This window comes from Pinus tabuliformis, chromosome 1_2, assembly GCF_031772625.1.
Source record: "Pinus tabuliformis cultivar Carrire ecotype Pingquan chromosome 1_2, CPIR1, whole genome shotgun sequence".
NCBI classification, from domain to species: Eukaryota; Viridiplantae; Streptophyta; class Pinopsida; order Pinales; family Pinaceae; genus Pinus; species Pinus tabuliformis.
Genome location: NC_142298.1, coordinates 427,563,011 through 427,587,003, shown reverse-complemented (window position 1 = coordinate 427,587,003; position 23,993 = coordinate 427,563,011). Strand labels below are relative to the sequence as shown.

The window sequence follows — 23,993 nt, the reverse complement described above, 5'->3', positions numbered from 1 at the left end:
TGTAGGAATGAAGCCCTTGTTCTTTGAAGAATTTTGAAAGGGTTGTGTTTAGGTGAGCACACTCAACCATCTTGGAGGCATTGAAGGCTTACCTTGGTTGTTCCACATCCTTGGTATGAGGTGTCATCTTATATGCTCAAATTTCATGTCAAATTATTTGAGGTTAAGAGATATGGCACCACGGTCCTTTCATGTATTGTATCCTTCTTTTGATGTTGAGAAAATTCTTGGGTACCCAAATGAGCTCCCTCCAAAATGGAAGGAGTACACTCCAAAGTTTGATGGTGATATTCATTTTGCTATTCATCATGTGACTTCATTCTTCGATTTTGTTTTTAAGACTCAATGTGAAGCATGAAGATGGTTTGATAAGATTATTTGTATATTCTTTGGAAGGAGATCCAAGAACTTGGGTCAAGAGTTGTTGGAGGCCAAAGGAAATATCTTTTTATGGCTTTGATCCAAGTATTTCTCAAGAATTGGGACCCTACTTATGAAGAAGGTCAAGATGATGAGATCAATGGAGATTTTGATGAATCACCTCAATACTACATGTAGCACCATGCACATGAAGAACATGTTAATGAAGGAAGCACTCAAACTTCCATGCTTTCATCCCACAAAGACGAGGGTTTGGTATTTTGTAAGACATGATCCTCCTTAAATTTCTGAATTTGATGATGCATTTCTTGAAGATTTGGAGAGGGATATTTTTGAAGATGATATCTTGAAGCACAATAGATTTCCAGAGGTATTTGTTTCTTCATGGAATGAGAGAGAGGGTGGCCAAAGGGATAAAGATGTAGATAGTATTTAGCTTGATGGTAATAGTTTGGGTGTGGATCAATGGTAATTCACCACATTGATGTTTGGTATACTCTACAATTTGGCCAAAAATCATATTGACAACTTAATTGAAATCCTCTAAAGGGCCTAACATCTTAAGCTAGGCAAGCCATCTAGATTCTTCGTTTTGCCATATCCAATGTGTTTGGTTATGTCATAGTTGCAACTTGCCACAAATTTGCTTTTCCATGGACACTATACCTACTTCTAGTCCATGGTGACTATCATAAATTGTGGGAAAAATCTTTCATTTAAGATTGACATTTCCCCATAATATTAAAAATTGATCAGTCTGAACTGGAAACCGGTCAAACCAGTCGGTTCATTGGCCAAACCAACCGAACTAGTAAAAAAACAAGGTCAATAGACCTCATTCGCCCTTTTTTTAGACAAACCGGGCATAACCCGACCAGTTCATTGCCAGCCCAGCTGCGGACCCACCAACAACATTCTTGGAGGTCTGTTAGGTGGTTTGGAGGGAAAATAAGGGTTGTTTCCCTCCAAAAACAACCCTTCCAAGCCAATAAAAGGAGGTCTTCCCTCTCATTTGCCTCACACATCTCATTTAAAGTTTTTGTGAGCTTGGAGAGTGTTGAGCTTTTGCTGGAGTAGTGGAACAACAAAGAGTTTGAGCTAAGCAGTAGCCACCATGCTTCCAAAAGCCAAGGATACTGCATGGGCTCATTTTGATATGATTGATGGCAAAATGATCTGCAAATATTGACACAAATCTATTGAAGGAGGGGGTATTAACAGGTTTAAGCAACACTTGGCTGGGATAGAAGGCCATGTGGAGCACCAAATGAAGTAACAGGGCATCTTAGGGCATAATACCTTCGGAAGTTTGAGACTCAAGTCATTGAACCAATAGAGAAGTTTGTGACTAGCAATTGCAAAGTTTGGGAGTCGAGACTCAACCAACTGAGTTTGATCATGATGAGCAGTTTCAACTTTCAAGTGATAATGTTGATCACTAATATCATATATGTAGACTTGTAGTGGGCCAATGGCCCCATAACTTGTAGGCTTTGTTTTTGGACTCGGGAGGACATTTAGAGCCTCATTGATTATATATTTTGTTGCGATATGTATTGCACTTGAAGCCATTTTGATATATTCACCTTTACATGGTATATATATGAGCAAACTTTGCATATTTTGTGTCTATTGTTTTGGAATCATGGTTCTAAATCTTAAAAATAGTTTTTTTTCTTTAAAAATTAATTATTTCATGTGTTTTTTAAAAACTGGTTCATTGAGATCTAACCAGTCCCAGTTTGACCAGTTCCGGTCACTAGTTCAAGTTTTTAATACTATGCATTTCCCTAGGGCATGCCACAAAGTACATTGAAATTTATGATGATGTGTTGGCACCTTATACCAAATAATCTTTCATAGAGAATACCCTCGGGTCACCTCTTATATTAGTTGAGGCCTCTGGCTTGATAGGAGATGGGTACATGGAAGAAAACGAAAGCTATATTTGGGTTTATGTGCTTATCAAGCGTCGACACATATTACTCAAGTATGTTTTGAACAAGTTGGTCTTGAGAGAGATAGACAATTATAAGTGAGGCAACTATGGCCTTAAGGAGCAGCAATAAGAAATCATCGTCCTCCTTTTGGTAACCATTGGATACTATTCACTGGAGGACTTCAAACATAACAAACCAATGATCCAAGACGGTCCTCTTGCATTGCTTTTGGGAATGCCTCTCAAGGTGCATGATCCTCTAGGCAAGGTTCGAGTGCACTTTAAGTCTCAAAAGCTTACATGGGCATATAGCCATGAAGACAAAAGATGAAGCATTCAAAAAAGCTCTAACTTATAAATAGGTTGAAGGGAACACAACAACAATTGAAGCTAGTAGGAAAAGCAACCCAAACAAGTGTAGTTTCCCTTGGCCTCCTAAAACATCCAAACTATTGTTGAATTTTCAAGATATTTTAATTTGATAATTACTTTCCATTGATATTCTTAACCAATTCATTTGTCATTAAGCAATGACATGTAGAAAATCTCAATAGTAAAACAATATTGATAGTACTAGATCTTAGACTTTTGTGATCCATAATGATAATGAGATTGTCTTTCAGATTAATCACATTATTAAGATTGGTCGACGTTTCGAACCATCTAATGTGTTTCACGAAGAGACAACTCAACACAAGAGACACAATTTTTTACCCTAGGAAAACCTTAACTAGAAAAACCCAACAATCTTTTCTTAGGAGAAATTCTTCAATTCATGAAACGTACAATCTGAGTTTTCATTTTCATCCTTTTACTTAATTTTTTTACATTACCATGAAATGACTCAGGATGTTTGAGAGTGGTTCCGACCTCATTGGATTTTATATGGAGAAAGTAGAATTTTAGATCTCACTCAAAATCCAACAAAATTATCAGTTTTTCAGGATTTCAGGATTGGGGGGATTGCAATGTTTCCATTGGATTTTGTCATGTACTAGGGTATGGGACTTGTATTTAATCAAGAGCACCAAGCCCTCTATGTATCTTGATGTTAGTGACATTGGTTGTCAAACTCCTTTATCACGACCCTACTAAAAATGTACCCATCACTCAAACAAAATCTTGACTTGACATGCTACATTTTTTCTATCTTATGTTAATTGCTTAGAGGGTGATATTAATGACAAAGATCCCAAGATAGGCAATGATTTTGATGATATGTAGCTATTTGTTGTAGCATGATTTTTTTGGATGCTAGAGGCCATATAGAGATTATTGTTGATGTATTTTGGGTTCAATTATGGGTTGCAATTGATGCTATTTTGGTCATGTGCAGCCTTAAATGCTATATAAATGAGAACTTGTAACTTGTGGATGTGGTTAATGAAGATTGTAACTTCTAGATGATTGATGTTATATGGTTTAATCTATGTTTTTATGTTTTTTTTAATATCTAATTCATCATTCTACATGCTTGTGTTGACATATATGCATCAAAATAAATAAAAAATTGCCATCGACTCGCCCCCAACCTGAGAGCTTTTGAAAATGTTGCTCCCCGCTCCCGCTCTCACTCCCAAGTAACCTTGGTATTAGGGCTGAATAGGGCTATAGAACAAATAGATAATTTGCAGTAGAATCTCGACCTATCCAACAAAGATCACATACATATGTGTCATGAATAATCCTTAATTAGCAACCTTGCCTTCAATTTCGTTTTGAAAAATAGATCTTGGACTTTACTTTGGGTCAAAGAAGATATTAAAAGAGCTAGCTATGTTGATGTATCCATCCACTACATGTGGAAAGCATCTCACATCAACATCATGCAAAGGGATCTAGTTACCCACTAGCCACATCTCCTTTGCAAAGGATCTAGTCACCCACAAGCCAATTATCCATTGGCTTGTCAGGTTCCCCCAGACACAAGAGTAGTCTTTGTTTCACCACCCCACCAAGTCGTCACTTGGAACCATGTCAGGTATCCCATGACAAATGGTGAAACCCTGGGCCCATTTACCATTCCCACATGTCGTCACATGCTATTGAATGGTAAAAATACTTGCTTGATGCTATGAGGCACTCACTCAACCCATTAGCCAAGTAACCCTTAGCAATATGGTAAGGTAACCCTTGATTGGGGGAGCACTTCGAGCCGTGATGCTCACTGGGCCAATCTCCCTAGCCACATTACATGGCTCTCGGTCACTACCCTTGACCTAGGGAGGATCTCCGCCCCTTGATGCTACAACATCAACACTCCCTTTAACCAAGGGAAGCATTCTCAACCACTTCAATTTTGTCCTTGAAGTATACAATCTTCATCCTGGGACAAAGGCTTTGTGATAATGTTAACAACCTGCTCATCTTTAGAAATGCATAAGAGCCTCACTGCTTTGTTGTGTACCATGTGCTTCGACTTGTCATCACGGTTGTCTCCAGCATTTGATCAAGCAATCCTGCGAGCAACTTCTGAAACCACATTGCTTCATAACTTGCCAAACTAGTTACAATATACTCGACCTTTGCAATCCTGAGTGCGACAGATGTATGCTTCCTGCCAATCCAGGATTTTTTAGCAAAATCAAAACTAAATCATCATCCTGTTGTGCTTTTCCTATCTTCAACACTCTCTGCCCAATTTGAATCTGTATATCCATGCAACTATACTTAACCATTTGAGACATATCTCAATCCATATCCAATTGTACCATGTTGGTGCCTCAACACATGTTGTGCCGCATGCCTTGGCTCAACCATAAACTGACTGGCTACCTTCACTGTATCCATCGCCACCATTGCTTTCAGGTCACCTAGCTGGGTGCTCATTTTGACACTAAAACAGATCCTGCTATGGCAACTCTGGCTACTCCCTTTGCTACTTAGCTTCTTTAGATTGGTAACCATGGGAATGGCCATGGGCTTGTTGTCCATCATCCCGAATCTCTGAAGAATCGTAAAAATATACTTCCTTTGACCAAGGAAGATCTCACTCGACTTCTATCATACTTCTAGTTCCAAGAAGTAATGTATCATATCTAGATTATTGATCTCAAACTCAGAGGTCAATTCCCTCTATCATTGAAGCATGGCTTGACTGCGCCCTCTATTATGCAAGTCCTTCTTCTCCCATCAGAAACAAGTCATATAATAACAAATCAACCCAGACTCATTAGATATTCATCAATCATGTCTGAGGTCCGTACAAAGCTTTCTTTAGTCTGCAGACGTGAGATTCCTTCTCATGTACCTCAAAGCCCTGAGGTAGCTCTATGTACACTTCTTCCTCAATCATTCTATCGAGGAAAGTGGTATTTACATCATCTGATGTAATCTCCAATAGAAGCAATAGAAATAATAGTTCTAATAGAAGTGTACTTGACAACTGGAGCAAATGTCTCCTCATAGTCCTCTCCCTTTTTCTGGGAGAACCCTCATGAATCTTGCCTTGTACTTCTCTATGCTGCCATCTGCTCCATGCTTGTGTTGAATTTCCACGACCCTGGTGTCTAGGATAGAATCTTAAATCTCTGACGCTACCAAACCAAGAATCTCAACAAAGCTACTTTGCACAACAGAACAATATAATGCAGTAAATCAATCACGTGCACAATAAGAACAACAACAACAATATATGTAACCCAACTTCGTTATATTATCAACATATAATACAACAGTCTAGGGCTCCCGTACAAGGGATAATGGCCCTCAAATATCCACAAGTACAAGAATACAAGATACAATGACAATCTCGCTACATTCACAACATCTATGTCGTATCTAGTCCTGCCAGTCCTTTGCTTCCGATCTTCTCTCTAACTGCCCCTTAGTCCATCAAAGAAAAGCACATAGAGACTCTAGGAGGGTTGCCACCTATCATTGATGCAAGTCACTTCTGCTATAATGAACACGGGCTGATCTAGTCTGCTCCTCTAGGTTGGCCAATACCTGAGCTATCAATCTGCCTTCTTAGCAGCGTCGTTTGTCCATCAAAGAGTTGCACATTAGGCTCAATACTTCACCCAACACACAACTGTTAACGTCCTTCTTGTCCACCTGTTCTAGGTCTACTTTGGACACTTTCTTGTTGCCCTCCATCAACCACTAAGTGTCCGAACACAACTGTCAATAATTTATTGTAGAACCCGCTCCTAGTTAGGGTTTGTAACCACCCAAGTCAACCCTAACACTTGGCTTCTACAGGATGCAAAAACATTTAATCCACTTAGCAAACACTAACAAGAAGGAACTAATCATACCCTTCTTGACCACGGGTTTTGTGCACTTTAACTCTAACATGATAGTCCTAGTTAGGGCTTTACCACAACCCCAAAAACTGTTGCAACCTCCTGTGTAATTCTCCAAGTCTAGCCCTAAACACTTTGTTGTACCTTCCCTTGATTGCGGCCTAGCCAAATGAAGGTGCTCCACCTCTTGTCCTCCTCAAACAAGACCTGTCACTTGTTGTCTCTTCAGGAAAGCCTGTGGCCCATATCTGTAACAATACACAACTCCAAAATGCACCCACATTGCCTAGATCTCCTCCTAACTCACTCGACCCTCTCCCAAGTGATTTGACCTTCACTGCAGAGGTAAAACAACACTAAGCTCAGCCAAACGGTTCCTTTCTACCTCACTGTTCTTACTCATTGACCTATGGCCTATTTCAGAGAAGATCCCTTGACTTGTTTGCTCTTGGATGTGTAAAATGACCTTCACCTCACCTCTATTTATATCCAAATGTGCGGGTTCCAAGAATTCTCTAATTGACATGCCTTTTAGACTTATCTACCTCAAGCCTACATGACTTGTATGTCAAGAAACCCATCTTTAACTTCAAAAATTCATATCTCCACTTAGACATCTCAGAATTCGATGATTCTCGATGCAGTGGGTTCTCCTCGCCATCCTCTATCATCCCCATCCATCACATGTCAAGTAGACCTCATGGTTTTGGTCCAACTCCAACAAAACCCCATCCCTGGGTTCCAAGTTCACAATGACCTATTATGGTGCTCCAACCTTCAAACCCCGAACCCTAGGGCTTGGGGTTCCTCCCAAGCTATCAAAAATCAACACTCCCTCTTAGCGAGGGAGGTACTTCCAAGACTACAAAGTAGCTCATCATCATCATCACTACTTGCAACACTCGTCCAACTCCAGGCGCTCACAACTGCAACAATCCTTGTAGCATGAACTGCACCTCTCGGAAGTGTCACCGTCACTGGAAGCATCTTGCTTCTTCTTCTCTTGAAATGTCTTCCACTCTCTTTATGATTCCTTTTTAGCAGTTGTAGGAGCACCCTTGCTCCCCACTGACCATGCACTGCGAAGTTTCCCTCTGAACCTGCAAGCTCCATCTTTAACTTCAAAAATTCATATCTCCACTTAGAGATCTCGGAATTTGATGATTCTCGATGTGTTGGGTTCTCCTCGCCATCCTCTATCATCTTCATCCATCACGTGTCAAGTAGACCTCATGGTTTTGGACCAACTCCTCTGCGTACAAAACCCCAACCTTGGTTTCCAAGTTCACAATGACCTATTATGGTGCTCCAATGTCCAAACCCCGAACCCTAGGGCTTGGGGTTCCTCCCAAGCTATAAAAAATCAACACTCCCTGTTAGTGAGGGAGGTACTTCCAAGACTAGGAAGTAGCTCATCATCATCATCACTACTCGTAACACTCGCCCAACTCTTGGCGTTCACAACTGCGACAATCCCTGTAGCATGAACTATGCCTCTCGCGGACGTGTTGTTGTCGCTAGAAGCATCGTGCTTCTTCTTCTCCAGAAATGTCTTCCACTCTCTTCATGATTCCTTCTTGGTAGTTGTAGGAGCACCCTTGCTCCCCACTGACCACGCTCTCTTCTTGGGCTGTGAAGTTCCCTCTAAACCTGCAAGCTCCCTCTAGAACTCGAATCCCTCTAAGCCTCTGAAACCCACACCTACACCTCTAAAGCCCGCACCTACAACTGCTTCTCTAGTCTCATGTCCCCTCCCAAATATATTTGTAACAAGTTTTGGTCTCCCCACAATTTTGCATAAATTTTGGTGAATGAAGGAACCCATGCATTTTTGACTTAGGGACTTAGGAGAAAAGAGGCTGAATTAGATTGCTAGTGGAAGGTGGGGGCCACCCACGTGGGAATCAAATGGCTTGGAGGGGGGCCCACATGGGGAAAGGAAGGCTCACGAAGATATAAGGAGGAGCTCCCCAACTCAAGGTATCATTTTCACATTGAACTCATTTGTGTTGCTCGAGCTGCTTAGCCAAGTTGCCAACATGTTTAGTATTGAGTTTTCCTAGCGGGAGACTCAACCTTTCTTTAGGGGCCTTCTAGTGCCACCCTAGGAAGGCATTTCATACTACCTTGGAGGAAAACCAGAGGAGATTTGCAGCCATACCATTCAACCTGCAATTCAACAATGCGTATTCCTGGAGCATGTAGAGGTGATTTTGAGGTTCATCTGGGCAGCACTTGCCAAGAAAGTTTGGGAGTTGGAGTCACAACAAAGGATCAGCCTTTTGGAGGAGTTTTGGACCAGGAGATTGTTGCATTTGGGCAGCGCGATTGACAGTCACTGAGAACTGCGCAGAGGGCCATCATTGGGCTCACGTGGGAGCTGGGGAAAGAGCTATAGAGTTGGAGTCAGGTGGGAGAAGAGAGGAAAGCCATAGGGGACAACATCTCAGCATTTGGGGGTGATTTGGAGAGCCTTTCCAGCCATTTCCAGAGAAGCCGTGATTCCCAGCGTGAGGAGGAGGACGTGGTCCTTGGGGGTCAATTTTCGGGGGTCTGAACTAGGCCAAACCCTTCATGGGTTTTGGTGCGTTTTTTTTGAGGAACCGGGAGCTGAAGTTGCAACATTTTCTGAGCATGGGAGGTGGAGTTTCCAGCACATCCTTTCCAGCAGGCAACACAGTTTCTGGGCAGCGCAGATCATCTTTGGAGCAGCAATTGTGCAACACTAGGGCCATCATTTGCTCACCTGGGTTTTGTCACGCTTGTCCCTTGAGACAAGCCCAAGTGCACCATTCCATCACTATTGTACTTGCTCTAGAAAGAATTAATAAAATGGCTCAGATGATCTTAATTTGCAGTGCTTTCATGGGTGTTTACTGATTGTGTCTCATTGCTGAATGTTTGTTTGTTTATTTGCTTCGTATATCACTGAATTTCCTAGTTAGGAACATTACATCTGGAACTTGTACCCGGTCCTCCTGCTTCTTCCTCCCATGATCTATAGGCTTGTTTGTCAGCTTGTATATACTATAGACCATGCTCTCTAACTCCAAGCACAATACTTGCAAAGCTGGAGCCTCTGGGCCTGAGTCTTGCTTTCCCTTCCTGGAATAAGACCTCAAACCCCTTCTTCTCGATCACTGAGACCTATATCACGCTATATTTGAGTCCTGGTACAAATAGTACATCCTGGACCCACATCACTCATCCTGACTCCATCCTGAATGGCATAACTCCCGATCCTCGGATCTCCTTTTGACTCTTGTCGCCCAACAACATGTGCAACTTCGAGTCCCTCTCAGTTAGAGTCTCGAAAACCTCCTCTGACCCTGTCATATGTTTCGACACACCTCTGTCCACGTACTATCCATCCTCATTGATGGTACACTGCGAGAAATGAGAGATCATAGCAAAGTCCTCCTCCTCCAACCTTCTGGTGAGAGCCTCTATCTCAGCGGAAGTGGCAACACTGACGACCTGCTGTCCTTTCTTCTTCTCGTCATCTCTCGTCTTCTTCTTCATCGGACATCTTGACGAAAAATAACCCATCTCGCCACAATTGAAACACTTGGTTTTACTCAAGTCCTTCTTTTGCTTACCCTCCATTCATGCTGCAAGTGCCACATCATCATTTGAAGCCCTCTTCTTCAGATGAAGATCCTCCTCTCAGAACTCTTCTTGAATGAAGTCGTCCCACAACTTATTCCAGTCTAGCAACTTCTCTTTGGCAATGATCCCCTTGATGAAGGGCTTCCATTCCTCGGTGAACCCTTTCAAAGCAATCCTCACCATATCAGAATCTGAAATAGTCACACCGACGATAGCAAGCTCATCTTTGACCTGAGACAATCTCGTCAAATACGAAGTCACTCCTTCACCCTGTATCATCTTGGTGGACTTCAACTTATCCTCCAATACCAATACTCGGTTCTTGTTCTTATTCTGGAACAAATTTTGAAGAGCCATCCACATCTCATGTGCAGTGTTCTTCCTAGACAAATGAGGTATTAGGGGATCCTTCACACCATCAAGGATGATCAATCTCACCCTTGTATCCAATTCCTCGTACACTTCCAGCTCCTTAAGGTCGGTTGGCTTTTTGATCTCTTTCTCAGCGAAGTCCTAGATCCTATTGACCTGCAATACCAACCTGATCCTTTCCTTCCAAGGGCTATAGTTGGACAACCCTTCCAACTTGTCCTCATACTAGAGACCAACCTGCAACTTCAACATTGTAGTGAGCCCTACAATGTGACCAACTCCCTCTTAAGCTGTACTTCGTTGTGCACTCTTTTGATTCACCGTCTCTCAACGTAGATCAGACACGCTTTGATACCATGTTGAATTTCCACAACCCTGATGTCTAGCATAGAATCTTAAATCTCTGACGCTATCAAACCAAGAATTTCGACAAAGCTATTTTGCACAATGGAACAATATAATGCAGTAAATCAATCATGTGCACAATAAGAACAACAACAACATTATATGTAACCCAACTTCGTTATATTACTAACATATAATACAATAGTCTAGGGCTCCCATACAATGGATAATGGCCCTCAAATATCCACAAGTACAAGAAAGCAAGATACAATGACAATCTCACTACAATCACAACATCTATGTTGTATCTTGGCCTGCCGGTCCTTTGCTTCTGATATGCTCTCTAACTGCCCCTTAGTCCATCAAAGAACAACACATAGAGACTCTAGGAGGGATGCCACTTATCATTGATGCAAGTCACTTCTGCTACAATGAACATGGGATGATCCAATCTGCTCCTCTATGTTGGCCAATATCTAAGCTATCAATTTGCCTTCTTAGCAATGTCTTCTGTCCATCAAAGCGCTGCATATTAGGCTCAATACTTCACCCAACACACAACTGTCAATGTCCTTCTTGTCCACCTATTCTAGGGCTACTTTGGACACTTTCTTGTTGCCCTCCACCAACCACTAAGTGCGCAAACACAATTGCAATAATTCACTATAGAATCTACTCCTAGTTAGGGTTTCTAACCACCCAAGTCAACCCTAACACTTGGCTTCTACAGGCTGCAAAAACATTTCATCCACTTAGCAAACAATGCCAACAAGAAGGGACTAATCATACCCCTTCTTGACCTTGGGTTATGTGCACTTTAACTTTGAGATGACAGTATTGGTTACGACTTTACCACAACCCCAAACACTATTGCAACTTCCCGAGTAATGCTCGAAGTCTGGCTCTAAACCCTTCCCTGTACCTTCCCTTGATTGTGGCCTAGCCAAATGAAGGTGCTCCACCTCTGGACCTCCTCAAACAAGGGTTGTCACCTGCTGTCTCTTCAGGAAAGCCTGCGGCCCATACCTGTAACAATACGCAACTCCAAAATGCACCCACATTGCCCAAATCTCCTCCCAACTCACTCGACCCTCTCCCAAGTGAACTCAACCTTCACTACAGAGGTAAAACAACTCTAAACTCACCCAAATAGTTCCTTTCTACCTCACTGTTCTTGATCATTGACTTGTTTGCTCTTGGATGTGTAAAATGACCTTCACCTCACCTCTATTTATATACAAATGTGCGGGTTCCACGAATTCTCTAATAGACATGCCTTTTGGACTTATCTACCTCAAGTCTACATGACTTGTATGTCAAAAAACCCATCATTGACTTCAAAAATTCATATCTCCACTTAGACATCTCGGAATTTGATGATTCTCGATGCGTTGGATTCTCCTCGCCATCCTCTATCATCTCCATCCATCACATGTCAAGTAGACCTCATAGTTTTGGCCCAACTCCTTTGGGTACAAAACCCCATCCTTGGGTTCCAAGTTCACAATGACCTATTGTGGTGCTCCAACCTCCAAACCCCGAACCCTAGGGCTTTGAGTAACTCCCAAGCTATCAAAAATCAACTGCTTGATCTTGTAAATCCTCTTGGAATTCACTACTTGACTTCTCCTTAGGTGTCGGTATAATCTCCTCCACCATGGCATCCTTCAAACTTGTTGGCTTGCTTGCTCCCTCTGAACTAGGAGCTCTTTCGGTCATCTAGCATGGTTCTAGATGTTAGTACATTTCTCCCTCTTGAGCACAAATTACTCTAGCTGAGTTTATGCTCGATCTTGGGAGAGCCCTCTTGCCACAAACTTTGCTTTGTTCTTCCTGATGCTTCCATTTGCTTGCAAGAGCCTTGGTAGCCTTCACAATGTACTTGCAACCCTCATTAGGAGGTCATGGAAGAAACAATTATAACCAAGCAAAAGATACATAGATAAGAGGCTAACCAAAAGTGAAGCAATGTGTTGAGTATGTTGTCATTGATGTCAAAGCGGGTGCAGGACACCGTCATTGATGTCCTCATTATGCTAGTATGAATGGATGAGATGGTGCATTGATGGAACCCTAGCTCTAGGGTTTGGATCCTTTGGAAGATGATCACACCCCACAATTGTTGTAGATTTTGAAGAAGTAGATCAATGAACTCGCTTTGGATACCATCATCATTGGATTTTCCTTGTCATGACAATTCTGTTGATATGTGGAGCGCTTTGTGGGTCCTCACAGTTTGAGAGAAATGCTTATTCGAATTTGAAGCCCCATCCTAGTGGTCAAAATTCCTAGCAGTAGATAATGTGGCAGTATATGATTAGTTGGCATCTCAAGAAGTCAGAAGGAGAGATTCTCTTCACATCCCACATAGAATTCAAGAGAGATTGAAGAGGTATGAAGCTAGTGGCAAACTGTGTAATAGCAGGGCGCACCAACTCCTTGTTGCTAAATCTTCTCATCAAATGAAACATAAATGTATGATTATATATAAATTTTGCTTGCTTTTTGATGATTTAACTATATCCTTGATAAAAGAATTATTTCCTACATCCTCCAACATCAAGTAAATGCAATGTGCAGCACAAGGCGTCCAAAATAAGTTAGGATGCCTCTCCATAAGCATTCTGCCAGCAGCAACATAATTTGCAGCATTGCCCGTTCTGACCTGGACAACATGTTGTGGACCTAGTTTTTGAAAGAACACGTCCAATAAATCACATAATAATTGTGCATCTTTGATATGTGCAGATGCATCAACAGATTTCATAAGCAATTTCCCCTTGGGACAATTAACCAAAAAGTTAATAAGGCTTCTACCCTTTTGATCAGTTCAACCATCTGACATCATAGTGCATCCCGTCTGTGCCCATGATACCATTTTGGTTGAGGAGTTCCTTGAGAAACTGTGATGAGATCAAATGAAAAATGACAGTTGCCCAAGCTGTCTGATGTAGCTGTCTTTCAAGATCACATGGTCAGCTCCATTGAGCATAAAGGATTGTTGCAAGGCATTGGGTTTGCAGAAAGATTTACAAGTAATAGTCCTAAAATAGAAAGTATAATATTCCCAAAACAAAAACAATATCATGAAATGGTTACACTTTTGAGCTGTTATGTTCAAAGATTAGAGGCCCCTTGAACCTATTTATTGTAGAACTGTAGAAATTTTATAGTTTTTTTTTCAAAAGCATGTTGGAGAAACATTTTTTGTGTTTACTCTTTTGAAACAAATAAAATTTAAGCAGATTTTTGGAATCTACATTTGAGTTTGATTGATTGCATATGCTCCTTCTCCCTTCGCTCCATTGAGCACAAAGGATTGCTGCAAGGCATGATTTTTCAATTGCAAGAAAAGAAAATGGCTTTGCATTAAGATTTGGAAATAATAATCCTAAAACAGAAAGTGTAATATTCCCAAAACAAATACAATTTCACGAAATGGTTACACTTTGAGCAGTTATGCTCAAAGATTGGAGGCCTCTTGAACCTATTGATTATAAACAGCGGAAGTTTTATAGGTTCATTTTTTCAAAAGCATGCTGAAGAAACATTTTTGGCGTTTACTCTTTTGAAGCAAATAAAGTTGAAGCAGATTTTTGGAATCTACGTTTGAGTTTGATTGATTGCATATGATCCTTCTCCTTTCAAGTGCTTATTTTGAATGATGAGTGGCGAGTTATGGTTAGGAACTCATGCTTCTACAACTTTCAATACTAACTTATGTTGCTTTACTTTCACTGCATAAGATGTAATGAATAGCATTTGTTAATGGTCTTGCCATATCTACTTTTGATAATTTGTGATGCCATTGGTTCATTTGTTAATGTTTTTGCTGTGGCTACTTTTGCATGTTTAGGTTTTAGCTGCTTGTGCTGATGCTATTCATTTAAAAGGTGCCTTTTGCTGCATTTTATTTGCAAAGCTTAACATTTTTTTTATGTTTCTACTTCAATTTACTTCCGCAATTCTACTTCACTTTATTTCTGCAATTTCGTTCCATTTTCACAATATGTAAAACCAATAAAAAGACAAACAGGAAAACCCAAAAACATAGACTGGTAGCAAGTATTGAAAACTCGAGAGATTACTATCAAGGGTGTCAGTTCTAATTGCAGACTATCATTTGATAAATTCGTTTGTGTTGTCCAGGGATAGATATCCAGGCTAACACACTGAAAAGAAAACTACAATGATTTTTTGTTTGTTAATGAGCCCTCCATCTCTTTTTTACAGAATAAGAGAGGAGTCTGCACATACAAAAATGTCCAAGAATAGAAAATTGTAACTCCCCACTTAATGTGCCCTACACATGCCAAGAATAAGCTAAGTTACCGGAAATGTCCCAGATTTGAAGCAAATAAAGTTGAAGCAGATTTTTGGAATCTACGTTTGAGTTTGATTGATTGCATATTGATATGATCCTTCTCCTTTCAAGTGCTTATTTTGAATGATGAGTGGCGAGTTATGGTTAGGAACTCATGCTTCTACAACTTTCAATACTAACTTATGTTGCTTTACTTTCACTGCATAAGATGTAATGAATAGCATTTGTTAATGGTCTTGCCGTATCTACTTTTGATAATTTGTGATGCCATTCGTTCATTTGTTAATGTTTTTGCTGTGGCTACTTTTGCATGTTTAGGTTTTAGCTGCTTGTGCTGATGCTATTCATTTAAAAGGTGCCTTTTGCTGCATTTTATTTGCAAAGCTTAACATTTTTTTTATGTTTCTACTTCAATTTACTTCCGCAATTCTACTTCACTTTATTTCTGCAATTTCATTCCATTTTCACAATATGTAAAACCAATAAAAAGACAAACAGGAAAACCCAAAAACATAGACTGGTAGCAAGTACTGAAAACTCGAGAGATTACTATCAAGGGTGTCAGTTCTAATTGCAGACTATCATTTGATAAATTCGTTTGTGTTGTCCAGGGATAGATATCCAGGCTAACACACTGAAAAGAAAACTACAATGATTTTTTGTTTGTTAATGAGCCCTCCATCTCTTTTTTACAGAATAAGAGAGGAGTCTGCACATACAAAAATGTCCAAGAATAGAAAATTGTAACTCCCCACTTAATGTGCCCTACACATGCCAAGAATAAGCTAAGTTACCGGAAATGTCCCTCCAAAACCCCAGAAACACCGTTCAGCGTTTCAGAAACGAAACTGAGTATGAAATGACACTGGAACGTTTCAGTTTTTTTTTTTTGGAAACACAGGATCTTATTTCTGAAACGTTTCAGTATTTTTGGAAACACAGGATTCTATTCTGAAAAGTTTCAGGCATTTTTAAGGGTTTTGGATCTATTTCCAGAGTTCCCTGACTTGGATATGACATTGAATGCCATGTCTCATATGACTTTGTTTGATGAGGAGGCACCAATAATTGCATCTTCAAGTGGACATGGCAGCAATGCTCCCACTCATGGAGAGGATCCAAATGTTGATGTGGATCTTAATTACATGGATGAAGACATATTTGATGATATGTAAATGTAATTTATGATGATGTTTTAAACTTTTGAACAATGAACATTGAATACCATAATATGTCATATGATAGTAGACTGCCAGTCATAGTTCATTTTGTAATTTGTACTATGTAGTGTGCATTTAACATTATTAATTTTGGTGATGATGTTGATGATTGAAATTGGAAACAGAAACTTGATGATATGTTGAATGTTATAATAATCATTAATGATGATGACAATGTTTAAACTTTATGCTGAATTGATGATGATGATTTGTTTATGTTGAATTCATGATGATGATTATGTATTTTTAAATATAGAATCTAGATTCTAAAAGATGAATGGTAAGATGAAATTCTTATTTTGTTATATATATATGCTGTTTCCTTGCCGTATCATATCCTTATTTTTTGAAAATTTGCCGTATCCATTTCAAACCCCATTTCCATATCTGTCCCTGTATCTGTTTCAATGCAACTTAGAGAATAAGTAGACACATGCCTACACATGCCAAGTACACTTTATTTAACTCAAGTAATACGTCCCACATGTGCTAAGAATGTGTGGACACATGCTAAGACACACCAAGCACTTAACTCATTATTTAAATATAAATAATTCACCAATGACTAATCACTAGTTAACCAGTGGAGTCTAGTTTATAAATAGAACCAATAAAGGTACAAAGTGCCTAAAATTAGGAAATTACAGAAACTGATCATTGATGGAGAACGAGCTTGGAGCAACAGAAGAAGCAACACTTTGAACATCCAACCAACCGACATACATCTAACTAAACTTCCATCCCCATCCCCAGTATGGGGCTATGGTGAAATAGAGCTGTGGCATCACCGCCCTTCTCTATTTTCCCATTCCCTTTTCCATTTTTGCTCTCTTTTCATTCTCATCTTGACACGTCATTAGGACATTACTATTCAAATTTATATGTATAATAAACTCTGGGAGGGAGGGCTGTTAGCATTTATTCCCCACCAAATTCCTGTAGCCCTGTTTCTTGTTTCACTACTATTTCCTGTTCCATTTCCCATTTCCCACACTATCTCTTGTTTACCATTTCTGGTAACATAGGTTCTATGGGTTACAGATTCCCAGGCTATACTGAGGCTAGTGTCCACTGTCTAAAAGCGGATACCATTTTAATTTATTATGACTTTTTAAGAGAGGACTCCACTTAATGTAACTCTTGAAAAGAGGATGCCTTTTGAACCTATCATAGCTCATTTTTCGTCCTTAATACAACACTAACTGCCTGTGGATTAATTAATTTCTTTTTTGTGCATGATACTCTGGGCCCTAACAATCATTATTTACATAGCCTCCCTGTTTAATCAGTGACTATTATATTAATCATTATACAGTTACCTGTATTGAGGTTAATAAGACTACATTTTCTTTTAGTATTTTGCATATGTTTGGATGTGTTTTTGTCAATGTGGCTAGTGGGTGCTTATGCTTCTAAATAGATGTTAATAAACAAATCACGACTTTTCCTTCCTTTATTCCCTTTTTCATGATTTGGTGGCTTATATTAAAGCAAAATTTTTAACTCCTTTTTGTTCATTTGTGAATTTTTAGGTTTTCAACAAAGTAGGAAGAAGCTGACAATGATGGAAATCCCAAGTATTTTTCTTCCAGAGGATTGGTCTTTCACTTTTTTCGAAGGCATAAATAGGTATCCTGACTCTATGTTTAGGGACAGGACAGTGGCTGAGCTAGGGTGTGGTAATGGATGGATATCCATTGCTTTAGCTGAAAAGTGGTCTCCCCTCAAGGCAAGTGTCTAATAATGATTTATTATGCTGCTAATTTGAGTTCCCTGGTGTTGGATATATACCTTGCTTTTTATACTATGCACACTTTCAGACATTCTAATGGGTTTGTTGAGCTAATATTTTTGTCTCATCATTTTTTGAGTTTCCTAGAATTGGAGATATACATTGCTTTCTACACTGCAAAAATTTCAATCATTCTAATGGTATTTTTGAGTTAATTTGCATCTCATCATTTTTTAGGCTTGAAACTAGTCAAAGAGATGATTTTTGTGAAAATATGAAAACTTGTAGCTTACATAATGCCTTTGTTTCTTTACAATTTAATGCCATGATTTTGTTAACATAAAAAATGGTTATCATATATGCATCCGCTGTTTCAATATAGGTTGATGGTTATCCAAATCTCAACAGAATTTTACATGGGTTGTATTTATTATCTGGTTTCTCATTTGCTTTGCTACAGGTATATGGTCTTGATATAAATCCTAGAGCTGTCAAGATTGCTAAGATAAACTTATATCTTAATTCCTTGGATGGGAATGGATTTCCAATTTATGATGATGAGGGGAAGACTTTGCTTGACAGAGTAGAGTTCCATGAGTCAGATTTGCTACATTACTGCAGAGAACATAATATCATACTAGATCGTATCATAGCTTGTATTCCTCAGGTATCTGGTCAACCTTTTCACAATGAATTTGACTGTAATGTTTTGACTAATTTAAAGGTGAAAAATTGAACCTTTGTGGAGAAAAGGTTTGATTATTATCAGTTTTGGAACTCGTCAAATGAATTTGATGTCTCTTACTAATGACTGTACTCATTTTTGATGGTTTTGTTTACATCTCCTCTCTTTTCAATCAGATACTCAATCCAAACCCTGAAGCCATGTCAAAAATAATCACAGAAAATGAAAGCGAGGAGTTTCTGTATTCACTCAGTAATTACTGTGCACTTCAGGTAAGGAGAATTCTTCAACTGATATGTTGATTTCTATGAAATTCAAGTTTCTTAATTATTTCTTTTGTTTATTGAAGTGAGGAATAATATTTTTTGAGGGGAAATTATAAATTTTTTGTTGATAGCTAAGCTTTAAAAATCTAAATTCAAAGTACAATATTGATACAAGATGGGGAGTGTTATCACCTGGAAATTCCCGAATCCCACTCCCTCAAAACCTAAGGGAGTTTGGATAACATTAGAAATCAAGCTACTGTCATTTGACTTGACTGCCCTCTTCCCTGCCCATCATTCCCTCACGCTATTTCACTTTCCTTCATGGCTTTAGCATAGGCTGGTCAAGAAATCTCACTGCTGGGAGTCAAGAGATTCTCAATTGCAGTCTGATTCTCAATAATAGCAAATACCACTATATACACTCTTCATTTCCTTCATAGTTCAACATATTTTCTACCACAGTTCTATGGCTGCTCATGCTCGGAGATAACTCTCCTGAATTTCCACAACATAATGATAATTTGTCTCCTAAATTTCCCAAATGAATGGCATTTCACTTCCCTTCATGGCTTCGGCACAGGCTGGCCAAGAAATCTCACTGCTGGGAATCTAGAGATTCTCAATTGCAGTTCGATTCCTCAATAACAGCAAATACCACTATATACACTCTTCATTTCCTTCATATTTCAACATATTTTCTACCACAGTTCTATGGCTGCTCATGCTCGGAGATAACTCTCCCAAATTTCCACAACATAATCATAATTTGTCTCATAATTTCCCAATTGAATGGCATTTCTAATTCCCTCAACAATTGATAATTTGAATTCACCAACCTTAGTCTAATTCGAATAGACTGGTGATTTCAGCTCCAATGGTAGTTCGAATGAAATGGCCACTCCAACTTTGGTAGTAATTCAAACTATCTGGTAACCCTTTCCCAAAAACATTTGAACTTTCTCTTCCCCAACATGGCCGAAAAAGGCAAAGGGTAAAATTGTAGGGCATGAAGGAGCCATGTATCTCTATGGAGCACCCACACACCTCCTTCATGCAATGAATTCCTTAGGATAAAACAATGTTGCAGGGAATGGCCCCAAAGCTGGCATACCCATACCTGAAGGCTGAAATGCCCCGAAACGCCGAAGTGCTGCCGAAACATGATTGAAATGCTTGGGTGGTGTTTCCTGATTTGGAAATGCTACCAAAAAGCCACTGAAACATTTCAGCTCAAATCTGCCCTGTTGCCTCCCAAATCTGCCTCGTTTCTGTGACTTTTTTGCTTCTGCGGGCTCACTCAAGCACCCAAGAAGGGAGTGGGGTCCTTCTATGGCCAAAAAAGATTTAACATACCACTAAATTTGATCTCTAATCACTCCACAAACTAATTTTTGTCTAATCAATCCTTGCTCTAGTTGTGGTAAAAAAACACCTTGTTCTATTTTCGTTAATGAAGATCAGGATGAGTATTATAAGATATGTAACTGTACTTGTCATTAGCTCATGTTTTATTTCATTTTCAGCTCCATATACCCCCGCATGAAAACTGATTTTGGATGTAAAGCTTCATGTATAAAGGCTGATTTTTGAATCTTGGATGTACAGCCTCATCCATGAAGGATAATTTTGGATTTTGAATCATGTAATCATCCATGAGAGTTAATATAGACTGAGTTTTCCTTCTAAAATGTCATTCATGTGTCTCATTCTTTTTTTTTCTTGAAAGATAATGTGCTATTTACTTATTTGTAAAAATAAATGCGTACATACATCTACATATATGTATTCATTTACATATATGTATACATCTACATATACATGTATACAACGTTTCCATTTTCCAGGGGCCACATTTCTAGCCGTACCCGTTTCGGAAACTTCTAGAATTTTCGTGTAACTTAGGGATAAAATAGTCCATGAGCTCTAATTAAACAAGGTTAAGAAGCTAGGATAACATTAAAATAATATTTCCCTCCCCATAGATTTTGCACCATTCTCAATGCACATCATCTTATATACAGTGACAATAATTTTTTCATTTTTTTTTGAAATAAATCCAAATATACCTTCGGCATAGTGTCCTCTAGCTCCCACATTGATTCTTTGGGGCTGTAGTTGGTCCATTGGTCCTTTACTTGCCCCGTGGATTTGTTCTCAATTACATTGATGTTCCTGTCCAATATACACATTGGTTGTACCTAGAAGTTGTTGAAAAGTGTAACTAGGTTCCGTCTTCATATGACATGTAATTATGATTTTATGTAATGAGATGTAAAGAAGAAAAATAAAATTATTGTATTGACTTGCTTCATGGGTTTCATGAGCAAGAAATTTTATTTTTGAGTCAAGACTCCCATTGAGTCTTTAGGAATTATTTGTCATCTAGTCATAAAATGATAGAGTCAATGTCATGTAATGAAGTCATGTTACACTTTGTATAGAGTCAAACTTGTCTATGTAAAGTATCCTCCAAGACCTTGTCACATATCCTCTTCAAGTCGGCCTACAACGATGGGAGAACATGCTAGAAGAAGTTGGCCTAGATCTTGAGATCATGTCGGCCTAAAGGACATGAGAAGAAGTGTATATAGCCACAATCAGCCTCACTTATAGGAAAGTAACTCGACAAGCATTTGTTGAAAAGAAGTGCGAAGAAGAAGTCTACACAGACAACTGCGAAGAAGTGAGAAAGAGGTTTCTTTTGGGCAGGCGAAGGAGGTTTCTTTTGGGGCAACAAAGAGAAGTTTCTCTGGGGCAGCGAAAGAAAGTTTCTTCTGGGCATCGCGAAAGAGTTTCTTTTGGGGCAGTGAAGAAGGAGGTTTCTTCTAGGGCAGCGAAGAGGAAGTTTCTTCTGGGGAAGCGAAGGAGGTTTCTTCTAGGATACTTGTTCTAGGTAACCAAGATAGAGATCTAGAGACCGAGATTCTCTATAGGAAGCCAGTGAGATCATAGAGACTGAGTTTCTCTAAAGTAAGTCGAGAAGAAGTAGTGTGAAGGATAGAGACCGATTTCTGTAGGAGCCGAGGAGAGCAGAATGAGATCAAGAAGGAAGTTGACAAAGGGAAGAGGAAGGGCATCAAGGTTGGTGACAAGCTTCTTGGGAGGATATCAGAGTCAAGGGTCTTTGTCATGGTATTGGTACTCATCAATTGAAGATCTAGAAGAAGAATTTTGATCAGGTTTTCCTCTCAAAAGGTGAGAGGTTTTGACCTTGGCTGACAAGACTACGTACTGTGTCATTTGTCTTTTATTGTGCATATTAGTAATTGCCTTGATAAAAAGAACACAATAATTACATAACGAAGAAAAGACTATAAGCTAAGAAGTAAAAGTATATCACAAGCAATTATCAAGCAGAGAAATCTGTCAACTATCTATGCCCTATATTTTTCAACATGGTATCAGAGCTAAGGTGCTGAAATCAAGAGGGAGCATTCAAAGCAAGTAGACACGCAAGAATCAAAGAAGGATCAAAGCAAGTCAAAGAACACCAAGCAAGAAATCAAGATCTACAAAAACCCTAGATCGAAGAAATATACTCTAGCAAGAGTCTTAAAATTATCTTCAACAAGGAAGCAGGAAGAAAGACCGAAACCATAGAAGCACTGCAGAGATCATCACTCATACATCACCAAAGAAGTGGAAGCTCTTCAAATCCAAGGAAGGCTAGATCGAAAGCCAATCCTCTCCCTATTGAAGCAAGGATCTCATTTGGAAAAAGATCATCCTAAAGAAGGCAGTCTTCCCTCACCGAAGTAAGAACCTTCTTAAAAGGATCATCTAAAGCAACAAGTTCGTCATCAAGTTGAAGATTCTATCTTCACAAGTAAGTACCTTTTTCATAATCTAATCTAGTAAAAATGACTTCATGTTTCAAGGAGAACCATAAGCTGGTTGGGATATCAAACTTCCTTGCATGGAAAAGAAGGATAGACATAATCCTTGAAGTAAATGAAGTCATTGATCATGTCCATGGAAAGGTCTCCAAGCCATCCGAAGAACAAGCATTATTTGAATACATGGAAAGGGATCTCAAGGCTCAAAAGATTCTTAAGTAATCCATTAAAGATCCTCTCATTTCCCATATAGCCAAGCTGGAGACATCTAAAGAAATATATGATAAGCTGGTAGAACATTTCTTTGAAAGCATGATAGGAAGATCATATCACTTAGATTTGATCTATATAAATTGAAGGTGTCAAAGGATGAAGGGATATCGTCATGCCTTTCAAAAGCATCTTAAATGAAAGGTCAATTGCATGATCTAGGAGAGATGGTATCTGATAACGAAATGATCTTCGTTATTCTAAATGCATTGACTGATGAACAAGGTAACCTCATATCTACTAAGGAAGAGGAAGCTATCCCATTCATCAAATTATGGTCTCTTTGCAAGGCAAAAGAAGACATGTTGAAGAAAGAAAGTAACAAAAGATCAGATAGAAGGGATCAATTAGTGACAAGAAGAAAAGGGAAATTTGGAAAGTTTGGTCCTCCAAAGAAAAAGAAGAACATGGCTAAGGAAAGATGCTATGGTTGTCAGAAACTTGGGCACTATAGAAGAGATTGTCCTAAACATAAGAGGGACATGAAAGAAGTCCATATTGTTGAGGAAGTGAAAGAACTTGAGGCAAAGAAGCTTAAGAGGTAAAAGATCTATGCTATGACTGAGATGATCTTCTGCGCTAGAAGGTACTTTTCACTTGCAACTTGTAGATAGGAAGTAGTGTAAATAAGATAGGATGCATCATATTAGAAAATAACATTCTGATAGAAGCATTAGAAGTAAGAGCTCGTGACATGAGAAGCAGAAAGAATGTTTGGAATAAATTCTATTGTTTACAAAGAATAATAAGCTCTTGGAAACCTC

At 39.2% G+C, this 23,993-nt stretch overlaps 1 protein-coding gene across 1 annotated transcript in view; it reads left to right on the top strand.

Moving 5' to 3' along the window:
- MMT (methionine S-methyltransferase) overlaps nt 1-23,993 on the top strand; it is a 113,968-nt gene that overhangs the window by 13,333 nt on the left and 76,642 nt on the right. The window contains exons 2-4 of the mRNA XM_089395334.1: nt 17,970-18,166; nt 18,630-18,836; nt 19,031-19,126. Of these exons, the coding sequence (XP_089251460.1) occupies nt 17,970-18,166; nt 18,630-18,836; nt 19,031-19,126 (500 nt within the window). The remainder of the gene's footprint in view (nt 1-17,969; nt 18,167-18,629; nt 18,837-19,030; nt 19,127-23,993) is intronic.